Source organism: Mesoplodon bidens (assembly GCF_964165515.1).
Source record: "Mesoplodon bidens genome assembly, chromosome: 3".
Classification (NCBI taxonomy): domain Eukaryota; kingdom Metazoa; phylum Chordata; class Mammalia; order Artiodactyla; family Ziphiidae; genus Mesoplodon; species Mesoplodon bidens.
The window spans coordinates 143,840,704-143,867,817 of NC_138178.1; the positions used below are offsets into that span (position 1 = coordinate 143,840,704).

The 27,114-nt window shown below is 40.8% G+C and overlaps 1 protein-coding gene across 1 annotated transcript; it reads left to right on the forward strand.

The window, feature by feature from the left end:
* Positions 1-9,112: 9,112 nt before the first annotated feature.
* Positions 9,113-26,988, forward strand: GARIN2 (golgi associated RAB2 interactor family member 2; the record flags this gene model as incomplete). The annotated part of the gene is made up of 6 exons (XM_081228551.1): positions 9,113-9,271; positions 12,055-12,254; positions 12,959-13,493; positions 16,614-16,861; positions 23,967-23,995; positions 26,924-26,988. The coding sequence occupies 6 exons, from the start codon at positions 9,113-9,115 to the stop codon at positions 26,986-26,988; spliced, it is 1,236 nt and encodes a 411-aa protein (XP_081084677.1).
* Between the last annotated feature and the right edge of the window lie 126 nt (positions 26,989-27,114).

The window sequence follows — 27,114 nt, forward strand, 5'->3', positions numbered from 1 at the left end:
AAAAGAGTCATGTACCACAATGTTCATTGCAGCTCTATTTACAATAGCCAGGACATGGAAGCAACCTAGGTGTCCATCAACAAATGAATGGATAAAGATGTGGCACATATATACAATGGAATATTACTCAGTCATAAAAAGAAATGAAATTGAGTTGTTTGTAGTGAGGTGGATGGACCTAGAGTCTGTCATACAGGGTGAAGTAAGTCAGAAAGAGAAAAACAGATACCATATGCTAACACATATATATTGAATCTAAAAAAAAGAAGGGTTATGAAGAACCTAGGGGCAGGACAGGAATAAAGACGCAGACGTAGAGAATGCACTTAAGGACACGGGGAGGGGAAAGGGTACGTTGGGATGAAGTGAGAGAGTGGCATGGACTTATATATACTACCAAATGTAAAATAGATAGCTAGTGGGAAGCGGCCGCATAGCACAGGGAGATCAGCTGAGTGCTTTGTGACCACCTAGATGGGTGGGAGGGAGATGCAAGAGGGAGGAGATATGGGGATATATGTATATGTATAGCTGATTCACTTTGTTATAAAGCAGAAACTAATACACAATTGTAAAGCAATTACACTCCAATAAAGATGTTAAAAAAAAAAACTCAAGCTGTCAAAGGTCCAAAAATTTCCCAATAGCCAATAACCAATAACCACATCATCATCGGCATCACAGGGTGAAGAGAACTCGTAGGTACACTATTTTCAGCACTAATGGGGCCTTTGTCATTCTTGAAACATTACCCCCGTGGGGAGGTCCTGGTGACATCATGAAAGTCTAGGACAAAACTGAAGTAGTTCCATCCCTGAAATGTTACAACTCATTGCTTCCCTGTGCTAGGTTTCCCCATTAAACCACTGGCATTTGTTTCTGGTCTGTAATCAGATTTAATATGGAATCTGTTTTCTTATACTAAAAGTAGCCAAGAATGCTTCTTCAGATGAAATTTTATACTGTAATTCTGCAGAAAAGTGCAACGTGATGTAACTATCTGCTGAATTAATCTCCATTCAATTGGAACTAAAAAGAGAAAAAAAAATTTAGAGTGGGGGAGAGCACTAATTAAAAGAAATAAAGGATGCAAAGAATCGGCTAGTAATAGGATAAATTAGGGTCCATCTCAAATAGAACTAGATTCTTTTATGTTGTCCTTGCTCTGCAACACACAAAAAACCTTTCTCTATAATATCACTCTATAATTGCTTGCTTAGTTAGATGTATAAGACACTTAATGGGCCTAGTGAAAGGCATAAATTATTGGAAAAATATAAACTGTGATTGTGAAAACGAATTCACAATCCTGGTAGGACACAGTGTAACAAAGGAGTCTGTGTATCTGTGAAATGAATCTAGCGCTGTGTTCCCACCATGGCCTACTGCAGCACTACTTTGCTTCTCTGCTTAAAGTCACACATTAATTCAAAACATATTTAGTGTAATTCCATAATATATATATTCATTGACCCTTTAATGCTATTAAGCTATTTTTAATACTAAAATTTACTTTTTATTTGAGTTCTATATTGTAGGTCTCTACTGCACATGTAATAGTAGTAAAGTAAGATAGTATGAAATTTCATAAAGAATTTGTTTTACTTTTAAAATGTTTATATAGAATCTACAAATGTTCAGCTTATTAATAATATTATAGAAAATTTCCCTCACAACATCTTTGCTCTGACTTCTCATCAAAAAAGCCATGTTCATATCATTCATTCTCTGACATGCAACAGTCACAGGGTTATACAAGACAGACATAAATGCACTATTCATGCTTTTCATTTATCCTGATTAAAAATTTATCCATGGATAATGATGAAAATGTTCTAAAGTAAGATTATGGTGATGGTTGCACAACTCTGTAAATACAGTAAAAATCATTGAATTGTACCCTTTAAATGAGTGAAGCTGACGGTATGTAAATTATATCTCGATAAAACTATATTAAAAACTCATCCATGGATAAAATTATTAGGAAAACAAAACTATCTGTAAAAGTCCAGCCCATACAAAATTAGAGTTATTTTGAATCACCAAAATTAATAACACTATTTCTGTATGGGTTGCTCATTGGCTAAGCAGGCTGCAGGCTGTGAGCTGGCTGTCAGGCTGCTCTTCTGTGATGTCCCCACAAGAAAGCACAGCAGAGCACAGGAGACTCATCAGAGGGAGAACCTTGAATCATCCACTGCCCTTTAAGAGAAAACTATTTCCCGAACATCGGTTGAACCATTGGGTGCAGTTCGTTTTGGCACATCTTACAAGAGACTGTGATGTTCCAAATAGGTCCACACCATGATTGGTAACTGCTGTTTTTTAAAATATCTAATGTCATGGGAAAGTATTAGTATATATTATATTATATATATAAAGCAATTTGTAAAACTGGAAAGATATGAGATATATATGGATATATATATATATATACCAAAACTTTAATACTATCTCCAGTTATTAAGAGTGGTCCTAGTAAATAGTTAACAGCTGACCCTGCTTTTGGACCACTGACAAAATGTGTGGTGCTGTGCGTGTGCACAGCCACATAGTTGGTTTCACAGAACGATTCATGTGCCGTAAGAGCAGTGCTATCTTGATTAATTAACCAGGATAACTGAAGAGGTTAGGGGTGGAGGCTTTGGTATACAGAGAGATAATCTCAAATCACAGTTACAACAAAACTAGTTAAAATTCAGCACACATTTACCATCCATACACATAATCCAAAAGTATCAAAGTATTTCCAGAACAAATATTTAGCAACAAACAATAAAAAGCATCAAACCAGAGAAGATAAAAGATATGGTTACATTCTTTGTTCCTTAGCTGACCCCTACCTTTGTTCCGGGGTTCAAAGGGGACAAGAGGGGCCAGGCTTGGTCTTGGTTACCAATCCCCTGGAGCCCTTCCTTCTCCTCATTCTCTCCTCCCTCCCTGTGGCCTTGGATCCACAGCTATGCCTGCTCCCCTTGGGAGATCATCCTCTCTCTGGAGGAACTGTTCTCAGATCCAGGGATTCTAGAAGCCACATAAATGACTGTGCTGGGAAAGGGCCACAGGGCACATACAGAGTAGCGTGTGTTTGTGAACAGTAGACATACCCTCCAATATGTGGATGTTGTCACTTTGTTAAGTGATTCTTTTTCCCAAAAATGTGTACTCTATCATCCACTTGTGGATGAGCAAGAGTTGACTACTGTGTTTTATCAAATCTGAGATCTATCAATTATAAGATACATCATTATACTATGGACCACTGAGAAAGAAAAAAATGCAGCTAATTATATAACTCAATGCTTTCTTACTACTTGGATTCTTCCACACAATATTTATCGGTCACTCTCTGTGTCCTCATCCTCTGTGCATTTCTTAGAGGAGTGCTCCACTCTGGTCTCTTGGACCTTCTTCCAAGCCTCTGATGTGCATTCTGCAAGTTTTATACAGAAACTTTCTCAATCTTACCAGAAGGTGTCAACAAAAGATTTTCAGGTACCCATTGGGAACACATTTTAAATGGCAATTAAATGCAACCCATGCAGTACAACCAATGTACATAATGTAATGTGAACAACCATGACTAAGTCCATGCAGGTACAGCCAAATGACAACCACCATGCAATTGTCCCCGCCAGTGGAGAGTGATCACAAGGCACACTCCATTTCACAGTTTTTAAGCTGAGGAAATTCCTTCATTCCTGAGAATGAATGAAACTTGGGAAATATGAAACTAACAGTGATCAGGAAGGAACTCAGCCCAGCAAACACTGAGGAGATTATACTTTTGGACACAGGGTCAGGTGTGGTGGACCAGCAGAAGCGGCTACAGGTGCTCACTGTGCAATAGCCATGCTATTCAGTGTTTTTTATACATTGGTGCATCCAGTGGTCCCAACACTGAGTTGAGTCGGGTGTTGTTTTTTTTTATTTCCTTTTTTAATATATTTATTTATGAGTTCGTTGTGTCTTCATTGCTGCACGCGGGCTTTTTCTAGTTGCAGCGAGCAGGGGCTACTCTTCATTGAGGTGCGCGGGCTTCTCATTGTGGTGGCTTCTCTTGTTGCAGAGCAAGGGCTCGGCGCATGGGCTTTAGTAGTTGTGGCGCATGGGCTTAGTTGCTCCACGGCATGTGGGAACTTCCCAGACCAGGGATCATACCCGTGTCCCCTGCATTGGCAGGCAGAATCTTAACCACCCTTGTGCCACCAGGGAAGTCCTGAGTTGGGTGGCTTTATCCTCATTTTATAGATGAGGAAACTGAGCTCAGGGATGTTAAGTAACATGCCAGGGTCACCAAGTAGCAGGTGACAGAGCCCAAATATGAACCTGGATATATCTGACTCCAGATTCTTTATATCCCCACCACACCAGTTTCCATACTGGCCTTACAGCACTTGAGTTCTGAGAGCAATTACAGTTGTAGTTCACCTGGTCCCAGGTATTCCTGAAGGGGTTATTTCAGAATTTTATGGAGAGGTAAAAGGATTGTCTATAGTGTCTGCAACCACAATACGGTGTGAGAACTACATACTAGTGACAAAATAGTATGAGCATATGTAAGTGTATACATATACACAACTACCAGTTGGGATGGTAGAGAGAGTTGAATAGAGTGCTCTGGCTCTTTATAGGAAGACAATAACCCAGGCTTCTTACGACCCTCCATTGCACAATTGTTATTTGAGTCTATATTACTGGCTTTGTCACATTATCAAATATCCTCATGACTATAGGAGCCCAGGATTTCACTTATTTCGCAGTTTCAGGCCAGCTATGGGCTACGGACTCATGACTGTCTGATTCCACTCACCAAAAACCGTGATTGGCACCATTGCCAACAGCTCAGCTCAAATATAGACAGCAACCTTCTGACCACTAGTGTAATTAGAGGAACTCTTTTTTTTTTCTTTTTTAATTTCAGCATGGGCAAAAGCCTTTTTATTTATTTATTTTAAATTTTTTTTTTTTTGGCCGCTCATTTCCCTGACCAGGGATCAAACCCGTGGCCCCTGCAGCGGAAGCGTGGAGTCATAACCACTGGACTGCCAGGGAAGTCCCTAGAGGAACTCCTTTTAAGGCATGGTCCTCATGTAGTAAATGAAAGTAAGGATTAGTATTGAAATTTTCTTCCTTTGTACACTTTATTTTCCATTTCTTGTCTCCTTCACAGAAGACTTCATCATGAAAAGGAGGAAGCCCAAAACGAAGTGAGTTAAAAACTTTGTCTCCAAGAGGATTGTGGCTTGGCCCTGAGTTGAGGTAAGAGGTGATGGTGTGTATGGGGGTGGGGGGGACCACGTAGAGCTACACTGTCACATGCGCCCTCACCCTTGGTCTCTCTCTCCCTTCCCTTTGTACTCACTCCACTTTCCAGGCTTTCTCTTTCTCCTTTCCTCTTCTGGGAATGACGCTGTACCAAAGACATTGCTTACAGGGATCAGCTTTTCTAGACCCCAAGCAGGTACACGTCAACTGATAGTAGAGAGTCTGGGCTGACAGGGACAAAAGTGTAAAAGCAATCACAGCTGTTCTGGGAAGTGAAGGGTGAATCGTTGCTGTGATATTGCTGGTAACCCTGAACCAAAAGGCTGCTGACCTTTGCTTTCCTTCCTCCGTCATACCTTGCTCTCATCTAAAAATGCACCTTTCTTGTGATTTCTTGTCAGATTCTAGGAGATCCCCATATATTTAGGCCCCAAAGAATCCAGTTGATGTTTTCAGCACTTGCTGTGTCCTCTGATTCTCTAAGGCAGCTTCATTGTTTCTCAGTCACTCAGTGATGATAAAATAAATACCTTGTCCTGCTGGATGTCATGGAGGAGAGAAAACCTAGATGGCAATGGGCCATTATGTGCCTTTTTCCTACCATCCTATCACTGTGAGGATTCTCTCATTGCTATTGCAAAGCTCTCTCCTTGGAATCCTGAAGTGGCTAAATACAGTCTTTTGCACTGATGGCCAAACACTCAGAACTCATCCACCTCCGCTCCTCCAACCTCTCGTCTATACCAGCAGTCCCCAACCTTTTTGGCACCAGGGACCTGTTTCATGGAAGACAATTTTTCCAGGGACCAGGGGTGGGGGACGTTTTCAGGATGATTCAAGCATATTACATTTATTGCGCACTTTATTTCTATTATTCTTACATTGTAATATATAATGAAATAATTATACAACTCACCGGTGCCACTGATCTGACAGGAGGCGGAGCTCAGGCAGTAATGCAAGTAATGGGGAACGTCTGCAAATACAGATGAAGCTTTGCTTGCTCGCCAGCCACTCACCTCCTGCTGCGCGGCCTGGTTCCTAACAGGCCACAGACTGGTACCAGTCCATGGCCCGGGAGTTGGGGACCCCTGGTCTATACCTTCTTTTCCTTCCTCTTTCCTTGTATTATTATTCCCATTAAAATGTTTAAACAATCACAAACAGAAATATTGCAAGTACAATACAAAGACTTTTTTTCCTGAAGGTTTCGAGAGTAATTTGCCAAGTTGCTGCCCTATTATCCCCAAATACAATCAAGGGCATTCTCCTACACAGCCAAAATACAACCATCAAAACCAGAACAGGAGCATTGCCTCTTACCACCACCTAATCCCGAGACCCCACTCAGCGTTTGCCAGTTGTCCCAGTATAATGGCCTGCATGGCCAAAGGATCCAGTTCAGAATCACTGTCATGTCTCTTTAGCCCCCTTCAGTCTGGAACAGCTCTATACTCTTTCTTTGACTTTCATTAGTTTGACATTTTTTAAGATCACAGGCCAGTTATTTTGTAGAAAGTCCCTCAATTTGGATCTGTCTGTTATTTCCTTATAATTGGATTCAGGTCATGCGTCTTTGGGAGGAATATCACAGAATGATGTGTGCATCTCGCTGCATCCTGTAAGGTGGTACATCATTTTGATTTTTCCCATTACTGAGAGTGTTCACTCATCACTTCATTGAGACGGTGTCTGCCCGGCTTCTTCGCTGTAAAGTTACTTTTTTCCCCTTGACACTGATAAATATGTTGGTGAGAGGTACTTTGAACTACATATTCTGTTCCTCATCGAAATTTTAATTTACATAGAGTCTCATGGTCTCCTATTTTATTAGATCAATTCCCCTGCATGAACCAATTACCCATCTCTGCCACCATCCTCTCTCCCTCTCGGACCCCCTCCTCAGGCTGATCAGCCCTGGTTTCTTACACTGGGCTGCACCCCTTCTCCTGGTAATAGATGCCCTCTTGCCTCCCTTGTGTCCTGAGCTGTGGCTCCTCACTCCCCCCATTACAGAGTCCTGCCTCCCTTTTTCCCAGCTAATGGATTTAGGACTAATTATTCAGGAAGGGAAGAGAATAGGAAGTAGGGGAAGGCACCTTCTGTTGTCTCTGGTTCACCCTCCTTTTCCTTTTTCCCATACGTCCTGACCTATCCTGACCCCTCGCACCGTTGCCGATTCTCACATCCATCTTTCCAAACACTCAGGGCAGGACTGAACCTTAGGCCATGGCGTAAGCTCCTCTAGTCAGACTATGAGGTTCTGATTCCTGGTGTGGGGACTTATAAGCTGTGTGACCTCGGGTAAGTTACTTTCCCTCTCCAAGCCTCATGGTGTATAAAATGAGCATCTTAAAAATGCTACTTCAGGGCTTCCCTGGTGGCGCAGTGGTTGAGAGTCCGCCTGCCGATGCAGGGGACACGGGTTCGTGCCCCTATCCCGGAAGATCCCACATGCCGCGGAGCGGCTGGGCCCGCGAGCCATGGCCGCGGAGCCTGTGTGTCCGGAGCCTGTGCTCCGCAACGGGAGAGGCCACAGCAGTGAGAGGCCCGCGTACAGAAAAAAAAAAAAAAAAAAAAAAATGCTACTTCATAGTGCTTTTAGAATCAAATGAGACAGTGCATGTAAAGCTATTATTGCCTGCCACAAAGCAAGAACTAAGTATATTTCGTTGATTATTATTTTCCATCATCTCTGTTTCAGCTGATTGTTGTTGTTTTATCTCTTTCTCTTTTTTTTTTCCTGAATGATCTCTTTTGTCTCATTCTTTTTACATTTTGGCTCCTCTGGACTATTTCACTTTCTCTTGAGTCATTTCACTTTCCCTATATTCATGTGTAAGATGCACTGAAGGGGGGCACTGCGTTGTCACCAGCAGAAGGTCTGATGAGAATTCCCAGAGTCACACGCTCATGGGATAGCAGGCAGCGGTGGTCTCTGTGTCCCAGGCCCTGGCTGGGACAGAGATGGGGCATGTTCACTGCTACCCTCTAGCTTGGCTAGGGAAAGGAAAAAAAGGATCTCTGAGAAAGGACTGAGGTGGAAATAAGCATTCAGAACTTACTGCTTGCCAATTAAGGACCCTTCCTCTAACTGGCATGGAGTTTGTGAAGAAGGAAGAGTAATCTTTTGAAGGTTTGAACAGAATCGCATTCTAGGACCTGTTCCTTTCTTGGAATTCTGTGATTTCTGGTAGATGAAAGGTAAAATCCAATGATGTAGAGGCATTGGTGTCTACTGAAGCAGTTTCTGGAGACAGAGCCAGAGTGACAGCAGGAGATGTACAGCTGTCAGTGACTAGATAGATACCCACTGTTCACTAAGCCTCGGTCATGGGTGAATGGTCAGGAAGAGGTGGTCTCAGGTTAGTATGGTTAGTGTGGTATACCCTACTTACAGAAAAGGACTTTAGGCCTGTGCATGCTGGGAAGGATAGAGGTACCATTAATTAGGAAGATGGAAAATAATGGTTTGGGGAGGAGGGATGTATGCTGAGAGGCCTCCCCTAACCACCCTAACTAATTTCTGTTGCCAGCCCCACACCGCAGACAATTTTTATCACATGCATCTGATCCAGAATCTTTGTAGCCCTTATCATCCAACATCTTCTTGCTTACTCAGTGTTTCCCCAGAGATTGTAACCTGCATGAGGGCAGGCATCTTATTGGTCTTATTCACATGGATCTCCAGTGCCCACCACGGTCCCTGGAATGTCATAGATATTGATAAAATTTGTTGGATTAGTGGATAAGTGAGGTGACTTAATTATTATATTAGATTTTCTCTGGCTCTGTTCATTGTATTTCCATTTCTTCAACTTTCTGAGGTTTATACATAAGCACAATGAAGAAGAATAACAGGAAGTCTACTACGAGGATAGACAAGCAAGATGACATCTGTGTCCCAGACTCCAAGGATCCAGGAGAGCTTCAAAATATGTTGGATGAAGGAGAGTATGCCCCTTTTGTATCTCCTCCCATATTAGAAAGCAATTTTATCCAGGTAAATAATAATTGAGCCCTGAATTAAGTTCTAATAACTTTGGTAATTAATTTTCTCCAAGACAACAGAAAAAGTTGGAAAAATTGTTTTAACGTGGCAAGGGAATGTGTGACACAATTAAAAGGAATAGTTTGGGAACTTCAAACAACCTAAAATAATTATAATGTAAAAGGAAAATTCATTTCAAATTTTCCCAACAAACTCTTACCTAGAAATTCTGTCCCAAGTCTACTGAAATTTTCATTCTATCATCATCTCCCCAAAACTACACAAAGAGATTATAGTCATTTTTAGAATATTCTGCCACAGGAAAGCACTCAGATAACTGCTTAACTTAGGAGACATTTTAAAGACTAATATCTCTGACACAGCTAGGGATTAAAATGCATTTTGGTTCTTAGTTCTGAAGGTAAAATATAATTGTCAAATTGTGTCAGGGAGAAAAGTTTCCTTCTCCTAAAAATGTACCTACATTATGAATGAAACTACACTTCAATGCATCTGAGAGCAGTTCTAACTTTCCACTAAACATTCAACATTAAATTATTCAGACAGGGGCTTCCCTGGAGGCCCAGGGGTTAAGACTCTATGCTTCCACTGCAGGGGGGTGCAGGTTCGATCACTGGTTGGGGAAGTTCCGCAGCCTGTGAGGTATGGCCAAAGGGGGAAAAAAAAATTCAGACAAAGAAACAGGGAAATGAGTTAAATGGTGTGGGCCATACCCTTAAACTTCATGGAAATGTCACAACCAAGTCTAACGTGAAACGCCCATTTAAGCAGCTCCTCGGCTTATTCTACAAAGGAGTGACAGGAACGACAACATACACACATTCTCTGCACTGATGGGAGACCTCCTCACTTCCAGACACCATAGGAGGTAGGGGATGCCTCGAAGAACACTAACGTTTAAGTCATGCCCCAGAACGCATGTGATGCTGTGATTTGATGTTCTTTACCTTCTGTGTGCTTCTTTCCTACTAATAATCTTTTTATTTTATTTTTCACACTTCTGCACCTTTTTCAAATAACCATTTTCAAGCTCTAATGAACACTGGGAGAGGCAGTCAGTATTCTATAAATCAGACATGGCCCCATGTCTTAACTGGATATGTTATTCCCTTTAACACACCCAACCTCTTGTGGTCGGTATGTCTTTGGCAGTAAGTTATCAAGGTTCCTGACTCAACTGTGAGCAAAAAAGAACAACAATTATCTCAAGCAGAGTGAAAGAACCACAGGACATCAACTCACTCATGGGAGTCATCAAGGACCCGGGTTGTCTCTTTTTGTTCTGTCACCCTCAAATTCACTCCCTTCGTAATATCACATGCAAACAGGGCATGACAGCTGCCAGCAACGGAAGGGATGTGTCTCATCCTTGAACTGTCTGTGAGGGCTGAGAACCCTTTCCCAGAGCCTCCAGGAGGCCCCCAGTAGTGTCTCATCAGCCAGGGCCTGCTGAGAGCAATCACTGGCCAGGGGATGGAATGGATCACCATGACAGTTTAGGTGGATCAGGATTTAGCTCCTCAGCTGGGGCAGCATCCCTGAGGGGTAGATACTGGACAAAACCAGAATTCCATTAATCCAGAAGAATAGGAGCATGGCTTTGGGTAGGTAATCAATAGTGTAGGCTACAATCTCTTTCTAAATATATTTGCTTTTAAGTCATTTATTTTTTTTTGAAGCAGTTAATGTACAGCTGAGAAACCAAGTGTTTCCCCTCTCTGGCTTCCTTCACATCCCTGTCTACCCACTTTCCAGTCTCCTCCTCTTCCAACTGGCAGAGATTCTCAGCCAGTCTATGTCCCACATTGTTCAGGTCTCAGCTAGAGGTCCCTTCCTCAGGGGAGGATTTTCTGACCCTATGGTGAGGGTGTGCTGGAGCTGGCCGATTGGTAAGTGTTCAGGAAGTTAACAAGTCAATTGTTAAACACAGCCATCATTAAGAATTAAATTGTATAAACTTATAAATAAAACTATTCAAAACAAAGGCAACAAGGGATTTCCCTGGTGGTCCAGTGGGTGAGACTCTGCACTCCCAATGCAGGGGGCCTGGGTTTGATCCCTGGTCGGGGAACTAGATCCCACATGCATGCTGCAACTAAAAGTCTGCATGCTGCAACTAAGAAGTCCACATGCCGTGACTAAGAGCCCACATGCCGCAACTAAGACCCGGTGCAGCGGAAATAAATAAATAAGTAAATGTTTTTTAGAAGTACCCCCCCCCCAAAAAAAAACAAAGGCAACAAATACTCAAAACTCATCATTCCTATTATATTACTACATTTTACGATTATCTTGAGGTTATGGATACAAGTTTGACTTCTGGGAGAATCAGTTGGTTGTATGGATTTAACATAAAGAGTATGGTATATCATTGTCTGTAAATTGTGTGCTACTCATCTTTTATACCAGTGAAATTGATAATAAACTTATGAGTATCTCCCGAGAGACAGTAGTTACACACTTAACAGCACACCACTGCCTTCTTCCTCCCAAGTCAAGTTTTCTGCGATGTGCTCCACAGCACAGCACCCTGAACTTATACTCAGTAACACTTACAACAACGCTTAGTGACATACTTGTTTAATGTTCGCCTTCCCCAGTGGACCCCACAGGTCAGAGACTGTGTCTGTCTGTTCTCTGTGATATCTCTAAGAATTCACATGAACAAAGGCATCATGGTTCATTTCTCCTTTATTCCTACACTGCTTGGGTAAACGAGGTTGTCAGGGCCACACACTTTAACAGAAAACTCCTCTTCCTGTTCTCTGCCTCAGGTCAACAGGAGAGGTGAATCCATTTACCTTCATAACCAAGCCAACTGGGTGACTGTAGGCATCTGCTCTTCCAGTCCCACCCTCAAGACCCCCAACGTGATGCTGTTGGCTCATCTGACACCCACCGCCCGAAAAGATTCAGAACCCCTTTTAAAAAGTCTTCTGACATCTCCTTCTCCAGAGAATCTGGTGCTCACCAGGTGAGTTACAAAGGGAAGAGGTTAAAGACCTCTCAGAAAACATGCTTTACCCCTGAGGAGCTGAGACCAGAAACACAGATGACAAGTGGTCCAAGGGAGCATCTCACTTGTGCTCCCTGCTGCAGGTGAGAGAGTCACATCCTTAAAGTCTGGGGAGATAGTTTGACAACCTGGAAGTCAAACAGGCCATTCACTTTTCAAAAATTAAACCTAAGTAACAGGAACTGAAGGCTCATAATAAAATGCCTCTCTAGAACATTCCCCCCACCCTATCCCAACTTCCATCAGAATTAGCTCTGGTCTTGTCTCAAGCCACCAACTTGCTGTAGGACCCACAGCAAATCACTAACTTCTCTGAGTCTCAACCTTGCAGGATTAACTAAATGGGACAACTTCTCCTAAATAAATAATAAACAGTTGATATTTTAGTGCATTAGAGTCTTAGTATGATTCAGGCAAGATGGCCCTCAGGAGCCTGATTACATGTACTAAAAATCAAAGTTTTGACCCTCGAAAGCTAAGAACCAGACCTGGGAACATATGGCCACAAGAAGGTCCTGCCCCATCCCATGCCTGCCCCTCCCCAGGCCTGTCAGAGAGACACGCCTGTTGTCCTGAGTCTCACGCCACAAACTGCTATAAAAGGAAAGTCCTCATGATAGTTTCCAATCAGGCCTCTAGATGATATTTGCATTTGTCTGCAGGTTTCTCCCTCTGCAGTTTGTGACTCTTTCTGTGCATGATGCTGAGAATATGCGCATCAAAGTAAAGCTGGTGAGTGGCCAAGCCTACTACTTACAGCTGTGTGCCCCTGCATGCAAACAAGACACCCTATTCCATCAGTGGGTGGAACTCATCTCCCTCTTGAATGAGGAGAAAGCCAAAGCTTCCAAAGTGTCAGAAGTCTCCAGCCTCTTAGAAATCACAAACAGCACAGACATCACAGGGTCAATGGACATCATGGATATTGCAGCCTTCACAGCTGAACAGACCCCACACCTGTACATATGTTCAGACCCCATCAATGGCATAGAAAGCACTGATTTCTCAGAATTCACGGACATCACCGATGTCACCGATGTCACGGATATTCCAGAAAATGAGGTCACCGAGGCCCCAGATACAAGAATTGTCACAGAAGTCACAGAAGTCACGGACATCTGCAATGTCACAGTGGGCTCAGGGATCACAGTGGTGTTTGAAAGTGATGAGATACTCAGGGCCAAGCGGGAGGAAAAGGTATGTGACATAGAAGACTTAGGAAAAGGTATGTGACATAGAAGACTTTCATTCTCTAATAATCACTCTCTTTCACCTTCTTTGGTAAGCTACCTGACATCGATTATCAAAATGCTATGGAGGGCTCCCCTGGTGGCACAGTGGCTGAGAGTTCGCCTGCCGATGCAGGGGACACAGGTTCGTGCCCTGGTCCGGGGAGATCCCACATGCTGTGGAGCGGCTGGGCCTGTGAGCCATGGCCGCTGAACCTGCGCATCCGGAGCCTGTGCTCCACAACGGGAGAGGCCACAACAGTGAGAGGCCTGCGTACCGCAAAATAAATAAATACATAAATAAATAAATAAAATGCTATGGAACTTACTCTGAGTAACCTAATATTAATAATGAGTTCTGATACCTGAACCCTGGTGTAAAAGAGTTGTAAGATGTTCCCTGAAACAGGCAGTGCACATCCATACCATACAACTTAACCCTGTATCAGAAAGCTATGGTGGGATAGAAGGAACTTTGTTATCAGAGTCAGAAGTCCTGGGTTGGAATCTTGCCCTGCTGCATATTAGTTTGGCCAAGTCACTGAACCTACATGAGTCTGTTTCCTCATCTCTCAAATGAGGATACTAATATCATGCAAGGGCTATATTAAGGTTTAAATGTACACAAAAGTATGAAGTATACTGAAGGATGGGGTGAAATTTCAATAAGAAGTGAAGGTGGGAATAAGAAAATAAAATACCCAAAGTGAGCATCTTTAGAAAGGGCCAGAAAGTGGAAAAACACAGAGACGCATCTGAGAATAAATCAGTTTGGCTGGAGCATAATATATGTGGAAAATATTAGGATATAGGATGGAAAGTTGCTTGCAAACCTTGAATGCCAAAATAAGAAGTGTAGACTCAGTCCTTGGGCAAACCTTAGCCACAAAATCACTGTGTAAGGGAGTGAAGGAGCTGTGTTTTTAGAAGATTAGTCTGATGGAAGGATGGGTTGCAGGTAAAGAGGTCAGTGTGTAGACTGCTGCTGAGAAACCTCCGTGGGGCCCACAACAGAAAAATGGCAGAGGACAAAGATGGACATTTCTAGAAGAAAACGCTAGCTAATGAATTTAGTGGAAAAGTTTTACCTCACTAGTAATCAAAGAAATGCAAACTTGAAAAAAATTTCACCTATAGAACTGCTAATTAAAAGAATAAAAATAGTCAGTGTTAGTAAAGGTGGGGTCACCTTGGAATTTGTAAAGATTCATGGTAGGGTGAGAATTGGAACAAACTTTCTTGAAATCATTATGAGTCAAGAACCTAGAAATGTTGACACCCTTTGACTCAGTGATTCCACTTTTAAGAATCTTTCTTAAGGAGTTAATCATCAATAGGAATGAGGATTTAGCTATAAAGATGTTAATCATACCACATCTATACCATGTTTATAAAAATGAAATAATGAAAATACGGAAGTAAGCTAAACATCCACCACAGAGAAATGGCTAAATGAATTTAAATCCACAAAGGTCAGGTGCCATGTTTATCTCATTCAGGAGCAACCACAGTGACTGGCAAGATCATAGTCACTCAGGAAATATTTGTTAAACGAATGACTACTCTGTAGCTGTTAAAATTGTTGGAGAATTTTTCTTTACTTGGAAAAATGTTTATGATGTAAACCTGAGTGAAAAATGAAGTAAAGAATATGATCCTTATTACATAAAAATGCATGTAAACACACAGACAATAGGAGGGGGAAAAGTCATATTGTTAACAGTAGTTTATTTCTAGATTGCAATTTTATAAGCAATTGATGTTTTCTTCTTTATATATTTCTGATTTTTTTGTTTCCTCCAATAAAAATAATTTTTAATTAGAAAAATTCAGGTAGCTTTACACAGTTTTTAATAACATGGGGAAATTTTTATAATAAATCATTAAGTGAAAAAAGTGGGATATGACCACAAAGCAGACACATCCAAAATAAATAAATGGACAGAAAGATCGGAATGAAATGTGTCATGGTAGTTATTTCTGGCCTGTGGCATCAAGCAAGCAATAATTTTCTCCCTCTAACTTTATAGCTCTTAGGATTTTCTAAATATTCTATGATAAATATACATTACTTTCATTGTCAGAAAAAATGTTTTAGCTTTAAAGAAGGTTATTGCATTATTTTCAAGGAACAGCCATAGAGGTGATGGACTACATAATGACAAAGGGAGGAAGAAGGTGCAGATGTGAATGACATCAGAGAGACAGGGTCTTTTTTTAAAGATTTATTATTTATTTATTTTAATTTTTGGCTGCATAGGGTCTTAGTTGCGGTACGCGGGATCTTTCGTTGTGGAACATGGGCTTTTCCTGGTTGTGGTGTGTGGGCTTCAGAGCTCATGGGCTCTGTAGTTTGCGGCACGCGGGCTCTCTTGTTGAGGCGCGCAGGCTTAGTTGCCCGGCGGCACGTGGGATCTCAGTTGCCTGACCAGGGATCGAACCCGCGTCCCCTGCATTGGAAGGCAGATTCTTTACCACTGGACCACCAGGGAAGTCCCAGATAGACAAGGTCCTTAAGACCAGCTGACCTATTGCTCTGAGGCCTGAGAGAGATTCCAAGGAAGGCGGGGAGTGACAGAAGTGGTGTATTAACAGAAACCAGGACATTAGAATGGGAGATATTTTAAGGTACCAAGTTTTAGATTCTAAGTCTTTTGAAAAACAAACTCTTTAGTATTACTAGGAACCTCCAACTCCTGTCACCTATTAGATGCTCTTAAATCAAGAGCAACCTTGGGTTGGGGAGCAGGTGTCGAGGCATTTCTAGAAAACCTTCCTTTCCTGCCAATTCAGGGAGAGGAAGTCCTGCAATTGAGTCCTAATTTTCTTGTGTGAGGTGACATTGGTGTCCCTGACCACATGAGTTTTAGCATGTGCTGTGTCAGGTCCCCATGCTGCCAGCCTCCAGCACCCGCCTGGGCTCTTCTCAATGGCTGTGCAATACCAAGGCTCACCCCCCTCATCATGGTGCCTGTGCACTTGAGGCCACTCAGTAAATATAGATGAAATGATTACTGCTCCTTAAATCATCTGCTTCTGTATGATGCTCTTCTGCTCCCTGATTTGCTGCCGCTTGTTATTTTCAAAGGAAAAAATGGAAAATATTCTGAAGGCTGGTTGTCTACAAGATACAAAAATTAAGAATGAGCTTAGAGAATCCTCAAAACATGTCACCATCTCAAACCTAATGCTGACTTTCGAAGGTGAAAGATGTTTGCAAACTACCTTGACTCCAGAAGAAGGTGAGACAAATAAATCCAAAGAGATGAGCGATAGACCCTCTGAAATAAGGACAACAGACTCTAAAAGCACAGCTCTCAAGGCTGAAGAATCCAGGTATGTGAGGCAGGGAAATGCCAAGTGATGCTAAGATGTGAAGTATGTAAATAAGTGCATGCTTTCAAGTCCCTGCAACTAGGGCATTGTTCGCTGAAGATTCTCAGACATACATACAATGTAATTGAATGATAACATAATCAACTCAATTATCCACATTTCGTTCAACTTTGTCTAATTTTTATTTTCACACCAACTTCTCACACCATTCAGTTAGCATCCTGGGCTATCTGCCTGGTGTCAGTGGTGTGTGCTGAAGAAAATAACAGAATCAGGATGTCCACATTTTGGAGTTAGAGGCTAGAGTAATTATGGGTATTGTTATCTTTACACTTCTCTGTATTTTCTTCTCTACATATCCCTTACCCTTTTCTACATTTCCAATGAATAACTTAATAATCTGAAAAACTATTTTTATAATTGTAATACCCAATTGCAAGATGAATGTGAGAGACACTGTGGTATTATAAAGATAAAAATTAATATGATCATTCTGGAATAACAGCTAATAAGAAACCAGAGAAAAATATAGAGATCTAAATGCTATATTAGCAAGAATGAAAATGAGGAATGTCATGAATTATGTCTAAGTTCTTTTTAAATATAAAAAGGAACAGGGGGGGCTTCCCTGGTGGCGCAGTGGTTGAGAGTCCGCCTGCCGATGCAGGGGACACGGGTTCGTGCCCCGGTCCGGGAAGATCCCACATGCCCCGGAGCGGCTGGGCCCGTGAGCCATGGCCGCTGAGCCTGCGCGTCCGGAGCCTGTGCTCCGCAGCGGGAGAGGCCACAACAGTGAGAGGCCCGCGTACTGCAAAATAAAATAAAATAAAATTTAAAAAAAAAAAAAAAAAAAAAAAGGAACAGGGGAAAACAGGGAAACAAACTTTTTAGAAGTTTGATTCATTCATTCAATAATATTTACTGAGCACCTTCTATGTGCTAGAGATTGGAAATACAGCAGTGAAAACAAGTCATGGAGTGTTTCATTCTAGTGGAGGGTATAGATAATAATCAAATAAAGTATATTATGCCAGCTGGAATGTGCTGCGAGAAAACAAAAGGTAACAGAAGGATTTGAGGAGGGAGTAGGGATATTTTATAAAAGTGGTCAGGAACTGCTTCTCTGAGGAATGGCAGAGATTGAAGGGAGGGTGGAGCTCTGAGGGAATAGAGTTCCAAGCTGACTGACTGCATAACAATTATAAATGGGACATGTTAGGTGGTCAGTAAATGATCATTATTGTCACTATTACTTCATTTCCAACAGCGTAGATAAAAGAAAGTTGGCTATTCTGTCAAAACAAAAACACAAACAGAAAACAAAGTATCTTAATTGACTGAGGGTTATGTGTTCAAAACTGGCTTTCTTCTTAACCTTCTTTCCCAGCTAAGAAGGGGTTCAGGGAAAGGAAGGAATATGGATGATCCTTAGAGGATTCCTAAGCCTTGAAGTCAGCGTAACATTTGCTTTTGCTCCTGGGCAGCCACATTTCTCACAATTCTAGGGCCTCTAGATCCAAGTGCCAATACATTCAAGGTGTTGGTGGATCTTGATTATAATTTCAATACTTTTGGTTGTATGCTTAAGCAAAGCATCGTGTCCTATCTAGGGTTTCTATACCAGTGGTTCTTAATGTGTGGCTGGTCAGCAGCATCACCTGGGAGCCAGTTAATGATGTAAATTCTCAGGCCCACCCCCACCCTGCTGAATCATAAACTCTGGGATGGTCTCAGCATTTTGTGTTGTAATAGGCTTCCCAGTGGTTCAAATGTACAATCAGGTTTGAGAACTGTTGCCTTATGAGAAGCCAGTCCTAGGTACAAAGAAGGGCTGAGCAAGGCTTGTGAGGGCTTCTCCTGAGGCGCCAGAGCCAAAATGAGGATTCCCCTTCATAGCCATAGGAAGAACAATCAGCTCAAACTCAAGGGAGGCTTCTTCAGAAATTTTTCCTATATGACCAAGAGCTTTGAAGTTTGGATTAAAAAAAAATATTAAAAATCAATTCATATAGATAACTAATGAGAACCTGTTGTATAGCACAGGGAACTCTACTCAATGCTCTGTGGTGGACCTAAGTGGGAAGGAAATCCAAAAAAGAGGGGATATATGTATACATATAGCTGATTCACTTCACTGTACAGCAGAAACTAACACAACATTGTAAATCAACTATACCCCAATAAAAAAAAAATCAATTCATGTCTTTTTCTTCTCTGATTGCCATAGCTAGGACTCCCAAAACTATGTTGAATAAAAGTGGTGAGAGTGGACATCCTTGTCTTATTCCTAATCTTAGAGGAAATGCTTTCAGTTTTTCACCATTGTCATGATATTAGCTGTGGGTTTGTCATACATGGCCTTTATTATGTTGAGGTAGGTTCCCTCTATGCCCACTTTCTGGAGAGTTTGTATCATAACTGGGTGTTGAATTTTGTCAAAAACTTTTTCTGCGGGCTTCCCTGGTGGCGCGGTGGTTGGGAGTCCGCCTGCCGATGCAGGGGACACGGGTTCGTGCCCCGGTCCGGGAAGATCCCACATGCCGCGGAGCGGCTGTGCTTATGAGCCATGGCTGCTGAGCCTGCGCGTCCGGAGCCTGTGCTCCGCAGCGGAGGAGGCCACAACAGTGAGAGGCCTGCGTACCGCAAAAAAAACAAAACAAAAAAAACAAAAAACTTTTTCTGCATCTATTGAGATGATCATATGGCTTTTATTCTTCAATTCGTTGATGTGGTGTATCACACTGATTGATTTGCAAATGTTGAAAAATCCTTGCATCCCTGGGATAAATCCCACTTGATCATGGTGTATGATCCTTTTAATGTATTGCTGGATTTGGTTAGCTGGTATTTTGTTGAGGATATTTTCATCTAAGTTCATCAGTGATATTGGCCTGTAATTTTCTTTTTTTGTGGTATCTTTGTCTGGTTTTGGTATCAGGGTGATGGTGGCCTCATAGACTGAGTTTGCAGGTGTTCCTTCCTCTGCAATTTTTTGGAATAGCTTCAGAGGATAGGTGTTAACTCTTCTCTAAATGTTTGATAGAATTCAGCTGTGAAGCCATCTGGTCCTGGACTTTTGCTTGTTGGGAGTTTTTAAATCACAGATTCAATTTCAGTACTCGTGTTTGGTCTGTTCATATTTTCTATTTCTTCCTGGTTCAGTCTTGGGAGATTGTACCTCTCTAATAATTTGTCCATTTCTTCTAAGTTGTCCATTTTGGGGGCATATAGTTGCTTGTAGTAGTCTCTTATGATCCTTTGTATTTCTGTGGTGTCAGCTGTAACTTCTTTTTTTTCATTTCTAATTTTATCGATTTGAGCCCTCTCTTTTTCTGGATGAGCCTGGCTAAAGGTTTATCAGTTTTGTTTATCCTTTCAAAGAACCAGCTTTTAGTTCATTGATCTTTTCTATTGTTTTCTTCATCTCTATTTCGCTTGTTTCTGCTCTGATCTTTATGATTTCTTTCCTTCTACTAACTTTGGATTTTGTTTGTTCTTTCTCTAGTTGCTTTAGGTGTAAAGTTAGGTTGTTTGAGATTTTTCTTGTTTCTTAGAACTGCATTTGCTGCGTCCCATAGGTTTTGGATCGTCGTATTTTCATTTTCATTTGTTTCTAGGTATTTCTTTTCAATTTCCTGTTTGATTTCTTCAGTGATCCATTGGTTGTTTAGTAGCATATTGTTTAGCCTCCATGTATTTGTGGGTTTTTGCAGTTTTTTTCTTGTAGTTGATTTCTTAAGCTCACAGCATTGTAGTAGGAAAAGATGCTTGATATGATTTCAATTTTCTTAAGGTCACTGAGGCTTGTTTTGTGGCCCATCATGTGATCTATCTTGGAGAATGTTCCATATGCACTTAAAAAGAATGTGTATTCTGCTGCTTTCAGATGGAATGCTTTTATTTATTTATTTATTTTCCAGATGGAAGAAACTTTCCTGCTTCAGATTAAGGGTGGAGAAGTAGCTGAAATAGAGAAATTTCCCTCAGAACACTGATCTATTATTTCTTGATGGTAACCACTGAGTTCTTTCAGTGGAACTAAATAATGCCCAGGAGGACTACTGGAAGTCTGATGTGTTAGAGGAGAAAGAAGGAAGGGAGATTTAATTTATTTTATTTTTTTTAAATTTTTGCTGTGTTGGGTCTTCGTTTCTGTGTGAGGGCTTTCTCTAGTTGTGGCAAGCAGGGGCCACTCTTCATCGTGGTGCACGGGCCTCTCACTATCGTGGCCTCTCTTGTTGCGGAGTACAGGCTCCAGATGTGCAGGCTCAGTAGTTGTGGCTCACAGGCCCAGTTGCTCCACGGCATGTGGGATCCTCCCAGACCAGGGCTCGAACCCGTGTCCCCTGCATTAGCAGGCAGATTCTCAACCACTGCGCCACCAGGGAAGCCCAGGAAGGGAGATTTAAAAAGTAGTCAATCATCTGTCAGAAGTAGTGAGAGAAAAACAAAGAATGTAAGAGGCAAATGTATAGAGGCAGGTGCCACTCAATAGAAAATATATCTTTTGCTGTGTATGAGTATGACTTTCATAGAAAAGCATAAGATTTCTAAAAAACAAATGAGATAAAAATGAATCCATCCAATCTAGCAATTTGTCCTAAATAATAATTAATCAGGTTGGATCATTCTGACATCTTCCTTCTGCTTTATTTCATTCATTATGTCTCAAATTCTGTCCTGCCCTTGTCTAAGTCTTCAGAAACACACGATTCAAAATCTAACAAGTTTAACTGTTTAAATCATTTCAACTTCTTTCCTTGCTCTTTTGCAAATAATAGATGCCCTGAAGCACTGGATTAACTGTTAATGCCTTTAAAAAAAAAACTTAAACAAAATAATTAGTAAACTTTTTTAAAGTACAGTTTTAGATTTACAGAATAATTGAGCAGATAGTACATACAGCCCCGTATACCCACCCCACTGCCACGTCCTCACCCTCCTCTCATCCCCAGTTTCCCCTATTATTAACACCTGCATTAGTGTGGTACATTTGTTACAATTAATGAACAATATTGATACATTATTATTAACTATAGTCCCTAGTTTAATGTTCACTCTCTGTGTTGCACAGTTTTGTGGGTTTTGACACATGCATACTGACACGTATCCACATAAAGAACAGTCTTGCTACCCTAAAAGTCCTCTGAGCATTAGATAAGCTCTTAGCAGTTTTTTTAAATATTAAAAATTGTAGAGAGAACTTAAGTTTTTAGGTTGAAAAATGATCTGCAGGTGCAAAATTTTGTTAGTCTCACTATTATGACCACTATTAGAAATGATGAGAAAATGAATGCTTATATAAATAGCAAAAATCTTAGAATTTTAAAGATTGAAAAGGATCTTGGTTAGCAAATCCCAAACTCTTCCAGGCCCTGCCCTTCAGTCTCTCAGCTTCCTGTGTGATCTAGCTGCTGACCCTACTGTAGAGAAAGAAAGAGATAGATAAAAACAAAGCAAAAAACAAATTTTGGTTCTAACTAATCCTCTTAAGTCCAATTTAATCAAGCATAAATTATATTTTATTGCCTATTTACATCAAGAACTTAATTACTAGCTAGAGCCTAATTTGAGAATGTTCATTATAAATGAAAGATGTGATAAGATCAAAGAACAGAATGGGATTCACTGATGCTTAATCCTGGGACAATTGCAGGATTAAGTCAGGACACTGTGAGAGTGATAAATAAATTCTAGTATATATTCATTTTTCTTCTCCAAGACCATGGATTTCAGTGACACTTTCTAACCGTATACTTTGGAACAATGGAAAAAAAAATTAAACAATGACGTCGTTGAATATTTTGCCCTTAGATTCATTGGTCTTTAAAATGTAAATTGAGCAACTTAAATCTAGATGAATGAAAGACGCTGGAGACTTGTATAATGTCATTTTAGGTGCTTTAGAAGTGAAGGATTTACTTTATAAAGCATTTATATTCCTTCTCATACCTTGGCAATAGTGCTACTGTGACTCTTCCCTTTGTTTTAAAGAGGATAATGGCAGGCTTTATTTTAATTTGCACCTATTTTGTTTTTAAGTACACTTTCTTGATATTTCTCAGTCTCTTGAAAACTTTTATCATTAAACTCAACCTTATTTAAATCACCAGACCCACTTGGTACATGAGTAGTTGTTTGCAAACTTCTCAGAAAATTACTAATTTAACCTTAAGATCCATTGTAGAACCTGAACTGCATGGATTTGCCAGACCTCTTAAATGGATCAGAATTATGTCTTTGCACATTTATCTGGGAAAATATTATCTAAGGATAATTATTATTCGCAAACCCTTTTACTCAAACAGCAATACTTCCAAAAGAGTTACTGAAATGTAGCCAAGGAACAAAGATTTGGTGAAAATTAACTGACAAGTTTATATTTTAGCATGTGAATGAGGTTACGAAAATAAGTATTTTTTGATATTAATTTTAAAAATCAGGCATGCAGAAAACAAACTTCTTTATCCAAAGACATCTCTGAAAGTGAAATAGCCTGAAAAACTGACAGCTAGTCTCCTATTTTATCCACTAAACCATAAGAAGTGTATTAACTTGGACAAACACTTGGGTATGTTATTCACCTACAAGATTCCCATCAGGGCCATACAGATTGTGATGAAGAGCTAGCAGAGTAGGCACTGTAACCCCAGTCACCCATCCATTCCAGAATGTACCCCACGTGTCTATGAGAGCCTATATTCCCAACACAGCTGACTCTGTTTACGGAAGCCCCAGAGCAGCAGCAGTTAGCTTCTTGGAGTCTCAACCTCAAATGAATTTTCAGGGGCTCGAGAAGTAGCAGGACAGGGATGGTCACAGCCTCACTGAGTGACAGGTGATATTTACAATAAAAATAGGTTATATGTAATTACATACAACTCACTTTTACAGCTTTTACATGTTGGATAGCTTACATGTTACAAAAATTTAGGTAATTTTACTCTAAGATGTATTATAATGAATAATACCCTTGGCTTGCTAAATATGTTTCATTACTACCTACAAAGTACTTAGAGAATGATTATCTCATACCTAGTAGTTCTTTTCTAAGTATTTGTGGTTATACTGGCAAAACTTTGAAGTGTGCTATTTATTTTTACAGGAGCAGGAGAACTGATTCGGACACTTCAGGTATGAAACAAATTCCACTACATTTCTTTGTGATCCCTGGTATCAAGCAGTCACCTCTGGGTCCTAGAACAGAATAGTTAAGAACAAAGGAATCCAGCTAGATGTTTTGATGCATTCCCTTTCCTGCCTTTGCTCCATTGTGAGAGCCCTATCCTGCAGAAACTGCCTCAAAGACTATATTCATGCTATCTTTCAAGTGGTAGGCATCACTTTGCTTTTTTCTGTGCTGATAGAGTTCCCTAGTTCCCTGAATGTCTAACTCACTGGGCGTGAACCACTCCCAAGGTAGCCCTGCGGGCAGAACCTGAACATGATACGGCCTCTTATTCCTGCTGATTTGGAAGGGAATTGATCCACAACTCAATTTCTTGGTAAATCTAAAACCACCTAGCCCCTCTTTTCTTCCTGCTTACGTCTTTGGCTTCTGCTTCGCTGTCAGGTGATACCATTTAATGTTTTTTTCTGGCAGTTTTTTCCTTACATATTTCCATGTCTCGGGATCTTTAACCTGTAACAAGTGCTTGAAGTAGAGGCTGTCTTGTAGGCACCGGTGAAGATTTCTCCCCTTACTTGCTGCTGACCCACTTCTAAGTTACTGTCTAACTTCTGGGGGGTAGAATAGGCCTCAGCTCCAGTCATGCACATAAAAGAACATCATGGAAGGAACACAGAAGCACATTTAACTAAATGTAAATGGAGAGGAAAAAAATACCCAAAACACTTGAAGACATTTTTAGTCACTTTTGCAAGAGTCCTACCAAAAAAAAAAAAAAGCAAATGATTGGTGGGGCGGGCTAAATGGGTAAAGGGGAACAAGTGTATGGTGACAGAAGGAAAATAAATTTTTGGTGGGGAGCACATTGTAAGATATACAGAAGTAGAAATATAAAGTTATACACATGAAATTCATATAATGTTATAAATAAATGTTAGCTCAATAAAATTTTTAAAAAGCAAATGATTACAGGAAAGCTATTTATACAAGTGGAATTTGTCTTTGGGCCTTCCCACTGGAACTTAGTGTCCAAAATACCAGGTGAACTTCACTGTAATGTGGTTTTACCTATATTCCAATCTACAGTATTAAACCTGAAAAAAATGTAGGAAAATGCTATCATAGTTTATAAGAAAAATACAAAATTTTCTTCGCAATATATAGAATTTTCATCTATCAATTTCTATCCCAAATTTTATTTCAAAAAGAAATCAAATCTGCAAAAATTCCAGAGATATCCTACACTGGCAAACATTTTCCTCTTATTTTCTAAAGACAAGGATAAATCTAGCAACAGCCTTACCACTAATACATAATTAGTACAGGAACATATAATTAGTACATTCTTTGTACATTCTGAAGCACTCATTATTTTAGCCATGGAAATTTGAAATTAATGTAGGACACTGATACTTTTATTTTCATCTTATATGTGACTGATTCTCTTACCTGTCTTCTGGCACAAACTCAATTTTGTTCAACTGAACAAGCGTTCATTGCCTATCTATTATATATGAGGCACTGTGACAGGCTCTGGGAGAGATTAAAAATAAATAACAGGACCTATTACCTGGCCTCAAGACATGTGCACAAATAACATAAATAGGAATGTTATAGGCCCTATATGAGAAAAGTGGAGAACTTAGTTTTAGCTCAAGAGAGAAAATCATGAAAGATTCTACAAAGGAGGCAGTCTTTGAGTTAGGAAAGGGGAAACAAGAATATCCTGGATATAAGGAACAGTGTGGGCAAAATCAAAGGGATGAGACAGGGCTGGGCATGTTTAATTTAGGAGTAGTGAGAGAGGCAGCTGGAAAGCAAGGCAGGAGCCAGGTCATGGGGGTTGTAATCCACACTAAGGAGTTTGGAAAGTACTACTTGGTAGGTAAGGAGGAGTCACTGAAAGCCAAGGGAATGACAAAATTAGTATTACATTTTAGGATGAATACTCTGACTGCAGTCTCTAAGAGAAGCTGGGGACTTCCCTGGTGGCGCAGTGGTTGAGAGTCCACCTGCTGATGCAGGGGACATGGGTTCGTGCCCCGGTCCAGGAAGATCCCACATGCCGCGGAGCGGCTGGGCCCGTGAGCCATGGCCGCTGAGCCTGCGTGTCCGGAGCCTGTGCTCCGCAACGGGAGAGGCCACAACAGTGAGAGGCCCGCGTACCGCAAAAAAAAAAAAAAAAAAAAAAGACTGTAAAAGAAGCTGGAAGAGGCTAGAGGCAGAATGTCATTATAATAGTCTAGGTGAAGGGTACCAAAGTCTTGGCCAGGCAAGAAGCAATGAGATGAGAATAAGGACATGAACACACAGTCAACAAGCTTTAATGACTAACTACCTGTGTGGACACGAGAAAAAAAGGACTGAGGAGGACAGAGTTTGGGAGGCAACATGACTAGGAGGTAGTGAGCCCATGAAGCAAGCTGGGAAAAAGAAGAAAATCTGGAAGGAAAAGGTGAAGAAATCAGCTATGAAACACTGAACTGAGAATCAAAAGCCCTAGGTTTGAGTTCTAACTGCACTTCCTCTGTTTCATGAACGCATCATTTAATCTCTCTGGGCCTCAGTTTCCTCAGCTATCAAATGTGTGTGCATATGGGTGGGGGAATGAGGAGGGCATGACTGGCTGTCTCAAGGCCCTTTCTGCTGCTATGATTTTCTTAGCTCATATTTGTGGTCCTGGTGGCCCATCTATGTAAATTTATCAGGCAGCTTGAAATGGGGCTCTGGAAATCAGGAGCTGAGGAAAGATACAGCAAACGTGCAGCAAAATTCCACTCCTGAGCTTGTTAAATCACAAAGATGGTACAGTATACACATTTGGCATGCAGTTTTCACAAAGTATTAATTATTTTCCCTGTTTGTTGTCTTTCATGCACTTTCTCATTCTTCCCGCTTTCCTTTCCTATATCTTCTCACTTTTCCTTACTTAGGATTGTACAGTTTTTCAATTTTCCCTCTGATTAGCATTTCTTTTCCCCCTATCACACTCCTCTGAATCACTTCTTTCTTCCCCTTTCACACTCAACACTCTTCACCACAAGAAAAGCAAAGATTAGTAGAATTTTAATCCCTTGTCCCATTGAATTTAGACTGAATGTAGACGGAAAGTGAGTTTGTAAAT